Raw genomic sequence first — 11,191 nt, forward strand, 5'->3', positions numbered from 1 at the left:
GGTGGAAGGGTCGCCTGAGCCCAGAAGGTTAAGGCTGTGGTGGCTGTGAGTGTGCCACTGCACTCCCGCCTGGGCAACAGAGTGAGACTCTAACTCAAAAAACAAATTAAATAACAATTGAAAATACTCTTTTTTTTTTTTTTTAAAGTTGTGGTCTCATAATGTCACCCAGGTTGGAGTGCAGTGGCATAATCACAGCTCACTGTAGCCTCAAAATTCTGAGCTCAGATGATCCTCCTGCTTCAGCCTCCTGAGTAGCTGGGACCACAGGTGTGCCCCACCTGCCTGGTTAATTTTTTTATTTTTATGGAGATGAAATCTTGTTATGTTGTCCAGGCTGGTTAAATACTCTTTATATGCCTTTCTCCTCTGTAGGATTGTGAACACTGGGGAGAACAAATCATGTTTTATACACATTTTTTGTGTCCTGGATTTAGTATATAGTATGCACTCAAATCTTAAAGGCGTTAATGAATGAACAAACCAGAGGAAGTCAAATTTAGTGTGGGTCAGAAAGAGGAGAGGGGAGTGGGGAGCAGAGGGAAAGAAATATGACAGTGGCTATCAGAGGGGAGATTTGGAGAACCATAGAAACGTTTAAAGAAGAGTTATAGAGTTATAATGTGTAATGCAATTCACTTTTTTAATAATGTGTAATGTAATCCACTTTCATAGTCCCAAGTAACATTCAGTGAATTCCCAAATTGCTTTTAGGATTTGATTTGTAGGGTTTTGCAATAGGCTTGTGGGTTGAGACAGTTTCAAGGATATCTGGATACCAGGGGTGGAGGTCTCAAGGTGGAAGAAACTCCAGGACCTGGCCCACCCTCCGCCATGAAGGAGGCCAATAGGTGAGGTGGTGACCTCAGCCATCAGACTCGTAATCTGGGCACACTGTGCTACTGCCAAGGCAGAACAATAACCTTCCCCCACCTCTTAATCCTCAGTCCTTCCATAAGCCTTTTCTACCAGCTTTACATAAAGGAGACTACAGGTGTGGTTACGTGGATGAGAGTTTCAGAGAATATAACTCTGGAGGCCAGGTGTGGTGGTTCACACCTGCAGTTCCAGCACTTTGAGGAGGACAGCTTGAGGCTGAGAGCACGAGACCAGCCAGATCACATCTGTGCAAAAAACTAACAAATTAGCCAGGCGTGGTGGCGCATGCTTATAGTTCTTGCTACTTGGGAAGCTGAGACGAAAGGATCACTTGAACCAAGAGGTTGAGGGCGCAGTAGGCTGTGATTGTGCTACTGCATTCCAGCCTGGGTGACAGAGCAAGAACTTATCTCAAAAAAAAAAAAAAAAGAAAGAAAGAAAGTAACTATAAAATAAAAGAAATCTGGTGACTTATTGCAGGCTATGGAGAGGTTGCAGTGCTCCATAGCCTGCAATAAGTTGTGAAGGGCTAGCAGTTAGTTTGGGTCAAGTGGTGGGTCAGGCTAGTGCTAGTGTTAGCCTAAGACCAGGCTGAGTGCAGGGATGGGGCTCAGACCAAGGTCAGGAGGAGTCACCAACTTTTACCTTCATTGATTATATAATATTTTAAATATTGTTGAACTAGATATAATCCTTGGTTCATGATACTCTCTCCCTATTTGTCCATAAATGACTGACTTATGAACACCTATAAATCTGCCACCTGCTCCAAGAATTAAACTATTACAAAGAACTTACATCTACTCATGTGCTTCTGACAACCTTTACCCTTGCTTCTACTCAGAGGTAACCACTATCCTAGATTTTATCCTTTCATTACTTTTTCTTCCTTGTGGTAGACAGTTCCTAAAATGGCTCCCAATGGCCCTGCCTCCTGGTATTCACCCCTTTCATTGAACGTAGGCTGGACCCAGTGAGTTGCTTCTAATAAATAGAATATAATAAATGTGACAGGATGGCACTTCTGTGATTACATTAGATAAGACTGCAACTTCCTTCTTGCTAGCAGATTCTATCTACTTTCTCCTTTGCAGGCTTTGATGAAGTAAGCTATCATACTGGAGAAGGTCACATGGCAAGGAAATGAGGGCAGCCCCTTGCCAACAACCATTAAAACACTGAAGCCCTAGGTCCAACAGTTCACCAGGAACTGAGTTCTGTCAACAACCAAGTGAGCTTGTATTCTTCCCCAGTCAAACCTTCAAATGAGACCATAGTTCTGGCCTACACTTTCATTGCAGCCTTGTGGGAAGCCTTGAAACAGAGGACCCAACCTAGACTCTTGACCCATAGAAAATGTGAGGTAATAAGCTTGTGTTGTTCTAAGTCACTACGTTGGTGGTAATTTGTTACACCATAAAAATAACTAATACAGGCTCTTCTCAGTTCCTTTGCTATTACAGGTGTTGCTATGAACATTGCTATAACACAGCAACACAAGAGGTTAAGTTTCCCATGGGTATATGCCTAGGAATGGAATCACTGGATCTCGGAATTTACAAATGCTCAACATTACCAGCAGTCAGCAAATCATCAGAGATAGGGTCATGCCATGGCCATAGTGTGCTGGTCAGTGTTGGATGTAAAGCTTGGTCTCAGTCCATAGAATTTGGATTGGTCTGTGGGCAGGGATGGAGTCATACACAGGGCCAAGTTAGGGTTCAGTCCCTGGACAGGGCTGATGGTGAGTGTCTGGCCACAGGTGGGAAGACTCTAAAGCCTGGGTCAGGGTTGGGTTTGGACACAATTGGAGGATATTGTGAGAGCGGGTTTCAAGAGTCAATCTACAGCCTGTCATAGTGTACAAAACCTAACCCCTGGTGATATCATTCGCCTACTAAGCAGTGACCACACGTGACCCAGCCACCCATGAGACCCACTCTGGCTCTTTCTTTTACTCAAGGTGGGGTGGAGGTAGAAGACAAGGGGAGCAGGAACTGGTTGCCCTCAAGGATCCAGGCAGAAAGAAGGAAAATAGGCACAGGAAAGAACACAACAATACCTTTAACTGGGGTCAGTCCTGCAAACATTTTCAACAGCACTCCATGGGCAGGGAGAGCAATTATTTGAGGACAGCAGATGTCCTCTCTACTCCTAGCTGATCCCACTTCTCAACCCTTCCTCTGCAGCTGCTGCTGTCTGCAGCCCCAAGTTGGGTCCCAGGTAAGCTCCCAGGAGGGGCAAGGGAGCCCATCAGCAGCCTGGGGCAGCTTCCCCCTTGGCTGAGGGCATGGAAAATTAGCCTGTATGGAGACACCATTGTCCTCAGAGCTAAGTGGGGACCTGGTTCTGGGCGCGTAGACTGAGCCAGGGAACTGCCCTCCGAGGTCCAGCGCTGGGAGCTGCAAGGTCAGGCCCGAGTTGTCTGACACTGCTATGTAGGAGGGCACGCCTGGTCTCTGCATGTGTCTTCTAAGCTCTGGAAAGTGGTCCATTCTGCTGACTCGGATGGAGTGGAAGAAGGCGGCTCAGTCCCGGGCCTCTGCTCCAAGGGCTCCTGTCCCATCGTCTCCCACGGTCACCCATCCCCAGGAGGCTCGTGCGAACAGCCGGCTCCGCCCTCCCAATGGTCAGTCAGCAGGTGGGTGGGCCGGGCGCGACGTCTGGCGAGTACTGGGGCGACCCGCGCGGCCCGGGCCGCCGCTCACCGCTGCTTGCGCTCCGCCTGCTGGAGCCGCCGGGAGAGGTCGTCGATGCGCACGTTCTTGAGCTGGAGCAGGTGCTCCAGGCGCCTGACCTTCATCTGCAGGACCTGGAGCATACCGCGCAAAGGTCAAGTCCGGCGGCCTGCTCCCTTCTGCCTCCGCCTCTGCAAACCCCCCCCCTCACTAGCCAGCCTCCCAGCGTGCCCATCTCACCTGCACGGTCTCCTGTGAGGCCAACAGCTCCTGCTCCTTTTCAGCAATCTGGAGGATGAAGCTTGGGTCTCCCTGCAGTGCCTGGCTATACCCTGGAGGCCAAGGTGCTGGTGGCCTTCCCGCTCTGGAATGGAAAGCAGTGTAGCAGATGCCTGGACCTCGGGCCCCACCCTCACCTTCCAGTACTCTAGATCAGGCCTGCTCCTTTCCTCTGCTAACCCCTTTCCTGCCTATCCCCTTCCCAGGTGCAGCCTGCCCCGCCTCCACCCCTACGTCCAAGTCTGGGTGGGGAGATCACCAAGCCTGGTGAAATCAGGAACTCCCAGCTTCTTTACCTGAGCTGTCCTCCTCCCTGAGGGTCTGGGGCACCTTCACCTCGGGCCTTCTGGGATAAACCTGAGTGAGACAAGGCAAGTGGAGGAGTCCCATTCTCCTGTTCCCCCACCTCCCACCCTCACAAGCCATAGGAAGAAGGACAGGAGAACTGGGAAAGGCCACCTTACCCACATCCATGTAGCCACTGCCATCCTGGGGAGCCAGTTCCTGAAAGAACCCCCACAGTCCTCTGTGAGCCCAGGCTGTCATCCCAAGAAGCCCCATGTCCCTTCCACAGTCCCCCAGGCCAGGGTTTCCTTAGCCAGACATCCCTCCCCAACACTTGCCACTAAGGCAAGACTTTCTGCTGTCTGGGAAGTCTCCCCAGAACAGTGGGAGAAGCTCAAGCGGGTGGCACCTGCAAGGAGCCAGCGCCCTGCTTCCTGCGCCTCTGCCGCTCCTCCAGGCGCTGCTTCAGCGGGATGAGCACCAGCTCCACCACGCCCGGGGCACACTGTGCAATCTTGCGCATCACGTCCTCCGGTACTGAGAAGTTCAGCTTGTTTAATACCTTCCTGGAGGGGGGGTTAGACACAAAGATGGCAGGCTGGGTCCTGGTGGAAAGAAGGGAGGTGGATGGGGGAGAAGGAAGGGGCATGGTGATCGCTGTCCTGAGTGCCAGGCCCTGGGAGGATGGAAGGGCATCGCATCTGAGCCCTCCTCTTGAATGTCCTGAGAGTTCTTGTCTCTGTCCCAATAAAGAGTTCCTTGATTTTGTTACCAGGCAGATTCTGCCAGTGTTGGCCCTTCCCACGCTGCCACCAATGCAGCTAAGGGCACAGGAAGATGAAGGGGCTGGGTCAGCCCTTCCTTGGGACCCAGGATAGGGGCTGGAGATCCCTACTCCTGCACTCAGGTTTCCTACCTGTTCAGATGACCCCAGTTGCTGAGCTTCTGCTGGAGAGAGTTGGCAGGGACATAATTGTGCATCTCCACCATCGTGGGGAAGTAAAACTTGATGACCTCTGCAACCAGGACTGAGGGAGCAGGGGTAGAAGCAGACATGGAAGGTGAGGGTATGGGTAAAGAAGAAGGAGGTGGAAGAAGGGGGGAAGATAATCAGGCATGGCAGAGTGGGGAACCCAGCGAAGAGGTAGCAATACAGAAAGGGGAAGGATGATAGCAAAGGAGACAAAGAAACTAAGATCAGTGATCAGGTAGACACTGAACTTCCAGCATACCTCAGAGGAGCTGCATTCCTTCCCATTAATTCAGGGCATGGGAATACTAAGGTCTCTGGTCCTCTAGCAGAGAATGAGTCTCTAAGAGAAACTTTCAGGAACCTGGGCCCCACCCTATGAATTCACATGGTTGTACGTACACACACACACTCTGACACCAAAGTCCTGAGAGAGTCACAGACTAGGATACAATTATAGATACACAGAACAAACACATGCCAGACACATATAGGTGCACATGTAGAACACACACATACAATAGTACAGAGTCACATGTTCCCATAGACTTCCCAAATACACACAGAAAGTCATACTTCTGTCATTAAAACCCCAGGAAACACTCCTAGAAACACAGACACCTACACAATCACAAAGAAATATATATATGCACAAACCCACCCAAATACATACAAGACAGACCATGTCAACACACATATGAGCACACATGTGTTCAGACTTCCACAAGATAGGTATATAGAACACACCGTGAGTGAGCACATACAGAAATGCACAGATACATTTGCAGACACATATCTTAGTCATTAAAGTCCCTGGAGGGCTCACACCTGTAATCCCAACGCTTTGGGAGGCGGAAGTGAAAGGATTGCCTGAGTCCAGGGGTTCAAGACCAGTCTAGGCAACTTGGCAAGACCTCATCTCTTCAGTAAAGCAAAAAAATTAACCGGGCATGGTGGTACACCTGTGATCCCAGCTACTTGGAAGACTGAGGTGGAAGGATCACCTGAGGCCAGCAGGTCGAGGCTGCGGTAGCTGTGATCACGTCACTGCACTCCAGCCTGGGCAACAGAGTGAGATTCCTACTCAAAAAAAAAAAAAAAAGTCCCTGGAGGGAGTCTAAGGCACACACATATACCTACCACCTGCGCATAGGTTGGGACATGTAGACACACATATGGACACACATTGTTCACCCACAGACACAAATAGAAAACACACACACGAGCACATACTTCTGTTGAATTCCCAGGAAACAGATCCCCCCACTCCACACACATACACAAACAGGCACACAAACACAAAGAGACAGTATGTACACAGACCTGTTGCACATGTACAGACAGGACAAAACACACGTAGACACACAAGGGCACACACCTCCGTCACTGAAGTCCCGGGAGAGGTTTCGCTTGGGCCGGGATAGAGGGATGTTGTCTACCCACAGGTACAGCTGATGCAGAGCCTCCTCGTCCACGCTGCCCGCCATTGGCGCCCTCAGCGAGGCCAGGCCGTTCCAGTAGTGCCCCGTCCAGCCGCAGCCTCACGACCCTCAAGCGCTTCCTTTCTCGCCCCTGCAGGAGCCGCTACCTGCATCCGCCTCCCTAAACCACAGACTCACGTCCCAGTTGGGAGCGGCCATATTGTTTTCTGAAACCATGGCAACCAGTCCCGACTCGCCCGAGAGCACGGGCTTCTGGGAGTTGTAGTTTCTGTACTGCCTCCTCTCGGGCCCCAGCTTTGAAAAGGCAACGGTGTCCTCGCCTACTTCTCCTTCCTAATAAAGCATTACTTCTGTGGACACTGCACAACGACACCTGCTGACCAGCCATGGACCACTACAGGGGCCTGCTAAAGCCAGTTGGACCCCAGTAGCTTCTGCATCTGCAGTCCTGGAGTTGGGATTCCCCTTCCGGGCCCTTTATCCATCAGTCCCAAATGAAGGCAGCACCCTAATGTTTGTGTTTGTCAGCTTTATCTGCTTTATCTGTGAGTCTACTGTTGATAATCTCCTACTCATCTAGGACTGTGTGACAGGCTGTGTGACTGTGCTTTCTTGCTGGGTCCCTCTCCAAAGCTCTGTTTATAGGGCCACTGCCACACCCCTTCCCAGCAATGTGCTGGTGGGGCATTTAATATGTAAGCCAAACAGACTCCCAGGAAGAACACCAGAGTTCCAGGCCAGAACCTTGGGCAGGTCATTTAACTACTTAACTCTATCTTCTCCTTTGTAAAATGGGAATGGGTCTCGCCTACTTGTCCCCATAAAGTAATGGGAAAGAGCTTTGCAAGTGGAGAAATGTTAGTATTTACAGAAGACTTATGTTTGTATGGGAACTGGGGTCGTGAGAGTTGAATATAGGTACAGAAGCAGCATACACTTCACATCCCTCATTTCCCTCCAAAGACTATTCCTCTGTGGATTAGAAATTGATTTCAGTACCTAGTTCCATTTCAAAACAGCACTACCCTTGGGAGGTTAGGAATATGGGTCCCTCCTTCATGAAGGGGTACTTCTGGAGTCAGCCTGGGGTCAAAGCTTGCTTTCACCACAGACCAACACTGTGGCTTTGGGGGCATGACTGGACCTCTCTACACTTGTCTTCTCATGGCTTTACCTACCTCATAGGGGCCATGTGAGCATCCAAAGTGTCCAGCACAGAAGCTGACACAGAGGAAGGGCCCTATTAACATCAGCTTGCGTTATCATTCACGAGACAATCTTAGTCCCAGCAAATAAGGTGTTCTTTTTGGCAGGAGACAAATGGAAGTCATTTGCTTTGTTGGTACTTCAGATAAGGGAACGCATTGGCCGGGGGTGCCCCTAGAGGAGCAGGCCAGGGTATAGGCTGGATTTCCTCGTGGCTTTCTGGTCTCCTACTCCAGGGCACAGATTAGGGGAGTAAGGAGAGTCCCAACTACTTTTTGTTGTCACTTAGTTTCAAAGTCTTAAAGGCCTGGAGGGGATTCCTGAATGCCAGAAGTGCAAAAGGCCAAGAGTGAAAGTCACTTCACCTTGCCTTAAAGTCATGCATAGTGGCCTTGTCTTTCTAGAAGGGACCACACCCAGGGCAGGCAAGGGACAAGAGATGACCTGACTATCCCCCCCCTTAACATTCCAGAAGGGGGAGCAGAGAAGCTTGGTGGCAAGGGAGGGCAGGGGTGGGGAAGGAAATGCAGAGGTGATGTGCCAGCCCCAGGGGAGGTGGTAAAACCGGTTTGGGGCCCAGAGTTGCCAGCTCTGCTCAGGCCCAGGCCTTCCCCTGGCTGAAACTGCTGGAGCCTGAGGGCCTCAATGAGGGAGGGTTGTGGGGGGAATAGCCGGGTCCTGAAAGGAAAGGGTAGATCAGCAGAGGTCTGTCCTCACCTTTGGACTGAGGGGCCCCTGGAGGACACCACACAGGGAGTTACCAACTCATCCTCTGCTTCTTGGGGGTGCAATCTGTTTTAGTAATTTCACCTTCCTCCTGCTGTGCCCAAGGGTGGCCACCAAGCCTGGAGATATTCATCACAGACAGGCCTACAGGGAACCCTCTTAAGGGACCAAAGGTGAACTGAAGGATGCCCCATATGCCCCTCCAATTCCAATCTGGACCTCAGAAGCTGCCCCAACACCACTTTCCTTCTGTCCTGGCCTCCCTCCTATAAAGGCCTTTTAAAACCAGCTTTGGCACGTGCAGTTCCCAGGTGCATATTGCTTGATTTGGCCTGAAAGAGTCTCTTGGCTCCCTCCCTTCGGTCCCAGCAAAGTGACCCACGGCTGTGCAAGGCTAGGCTCCCTCAAACCCACCCCTTAAGTACACTGAAGTTGCCTTCCTTCACAAACCTAGACAATACTTAGATAAGGATGTCGAGGGCTCCCCCTGCCCCTCACCCCAGTGAGGGCCACCCTCAACACTTGCTTCCACATCCCACCAGAGGAAGGACCAAAGGGAACAGGGAAGAAGGTGTCCCCCAAGACAGACGCAAGCCCAGACCATGAAGGATGCACCCTTGGCCGTTAAAATGTTCACCCCCACAAAAGGGGAGTGGACAGATTTATTGAATTCAAACTGGGAAAGGAGCAGCTGGATGGCTGGACTCTGGGCCCAGCCCCAGGCCCCTCTGCCCAGGATGGGCCCTGCCAGAGAGGGTGGAGAGGCATGGGGCCTACAGCTGCCCACAAGGGAAGCTCCCATTGTCACTCCCCTGGAGGGCCTCTTGGAAACCTCCAATCTGGAAAGATAACCAAGGGCCAAAGTCACACAGACTGGGCCAGAGAAAAGGGTGGGGAGGCGGAAAGCAGGCAGAGGCAGGCTCAGAAGCCTGCAGTGAGTTAGACTGTGCTTCTCGAGGCGGCCTGGGGGTGGGGGTGGTGGCTGCCAGCCTTGCGGGGTCTAGGCTGGACCTTCCTCTAGAGCCCTTCCCAGAATGGCTTTGGGGTCCCCTCCACCAAAGACCTGGTGTGGACAGCAGAGGGGAGAGGCACTCGCTGGCCGGGAGCTTCCAGGGCCCATCCCTGGCTGCTGCTGTGGTTAGTCCACTGAGGGCACGGTGTGGTAGCACCGGACAGCTCCCCACCACCCCACCTGCTCCCCCAGCCCAGGGGCAAATGGGGAGGAAAGAGGATTCTGAGAAAGAGGCAATAAGCAGGCAGTGAGGCTGACCTCAGCCCTGGGCCTGTCACAGGGCCAGGGGAAGCATCACTAAAGGATCCGGGGCTCGCACTCTGGCTCCATGCACAGCGGGTGCCCAGAGAGTCCTGTGCCCTGGGCTGGCGCTGCCAATCTGGGTTGGGGGCCACAGCTAGGCCCAGTGACTCAGCTTTGATGTCCAAGACCCCGAACTCCCGCCTGCCTGGCGTGGTTCTTCCTGGTCACATGGACCAGATCATGTTCCAAGTGGAGGATGTGGCTCTGCACGCGGTCATCAATGGGGAAGGAGGTCAGGTACCTCTTGACCATGGCGAAGTACGCCATGGCCTCCCCAAAGCTGGGTACAGGCACCTCATCACCATCCTCCTCCTCATCGTCATCATCTTCATCGTCATCATCCTCTTCCTCATCTTCCTCCCCTTCCTCACTGTCTGACTCAGAGTCCTCCCCACCTTCCAGGAAATGGAGAGTAGGGTACTGGGCCTCCTCCTGGGCACCGTAACCCCCGAAGCTGCCACTGGCCTCCACTACTCCCTGGGCCCAGTCCTCGGCCTCCAAACCCTCAGAGGAGCTCTCCTCCTCCTCTTCATCCTCCTCTTCATCACTGTCATCAACATCGCCCTCCTCCTCCACCTCCTCTTCCTCCCCTAACTCCTCTCCTTCCCTCCCTTCCTCCTCTTCTTCCTCTCCTTCCTCCTCCTCCTCTCCTTCACCCTCCTCCTCCTCTTCCTCCTCCTCCTCTTCGTCTTCCTCCTCCTCTTCCTCCCCCTCGCTCTTGAGGGAAGTGGTGATGGTGGCATTAGGGCCACCCCCGAAGCCGGCCTCACGAAAGCAGGTGGCTATGTCCGAAGGCTCCACTGCTTGCCAGGCGGCAGCCACGAAGTGCAGGGCCTCCATGAGGCCCAGTTGCAGGCCTGAGGGATCCTGGCCCTCTAGCGCGGCCATGGCCTTGAGCAGCACAGCCTGGCGGTAGTGGCCCTTCACCTGCTGGACCACTCCCCGCTCCAGCGGATGCACGGTGCCCGGCGGGAAGAAGGCCAGCTGCACATGCCGCAGGCCCGAGGTGTCCAGGGACTGCGCAGCCAAGCGGCCGGCCAGCAGCAGGACCCGGCGAGACTCGGCGGCCATTCGGGCGTCCAGGGCCTTCAAGTACTTGGCCAGGACCTGAGTGGTGACACCACCCTTGGAGTTGGCGGTGTAGTCGCAGGGCAGGCCGGCTTGGCCCGCACGGGGCTTGGCCGACTTGCCAGCCACGAGCGGGGGCAGCTTCTCGCTGCCGTCGGCGTTGGCGCACAGCAGGACGCTCAGGCGCTGGGTGGCTTGTCGCGCCCGTCCGTTGCCTCCGCACAGCCCCGCGGCCTGGTCGGGCAGGAAGTCGTACCACAGGCTGGTCTCGGTAGCGCCGAACACGTCCTGCGAGGCGTAGCCCTCGGCCACCGACGGCGGCTGCTCCTCGCGAGCGCGCCAG

General features: G+C 53.2%; 2 protein-coding genes across 2 annotated transcripts; both read right to left on the minus strand.

Moving 5' to 3' along the window:
* Positions 1-3,583: 3,583 nt before the first annotated feature.
* On the minus strand, positions 3,584-6,757 carry SPEF1 (sperm flagellar 1). Its single transcript, XM_008066554.2, has 7 exons — positions 6,470-6,757; positions 5,038-5,149; positions 4,531-4,687; positions 4,301-4,340; positions 4,133-4,193; positions 3,798-3,921; positions 3,584-3,691 (listed from the first exon to the last, which is right to left on the minus strand). Exons 1-7 carry the CDS (start codon positions 6,576-6,578, stop codon positions 3,584-3,586), a joined length of 711 nt encoding a protein of 236 aa, XP_008064745.1. The 5' UTR covers positions 6,579-6,757.
* Positions 6,758-9,082: 2,325 nt separating this feature from the next.
* On the minus strand, positions 9,083-11,190 carry CENPB (centromere protein B). Its single transcript, XM_021716838.1, has 2 exons — positions 9,736-11,190; positions 9,083-9,304 (listed from the first exon to the last, which is right to left on the minus strand). The coding sequence occupies exon 1, from the start codon at positions 10,849-10,851 to the stop codon at positions 9,889-9,891; it is 963 nt and encodes a 320-aa protein (XP_021572513.1). The 5' UTR covers positions 10,852-11,190; the 3' UTR covers positions 9,083-9,304; positions 9,736-9,888.
* Between the last annotated feature and the right edge of the window lies 1 nt (position 11,191).

Source organism: Carlito syrichta, unplaced genomic scaffold (genome assembly GCF_000164805.1).
Source record: "Carlito syrichta isolate Samal-C Ts95f unplaced genomic scaffold, Tarsius_syrichta-2.0.1 Scaffold309007, whole genome shotgun sequence".
In the NCBI taxonomy this organism is placed as follows: Eukaryota; Metazoa; Chordata; class Mammalia; order Primates; family Tarsiidae; genus Carlito; species Carlito syrichta.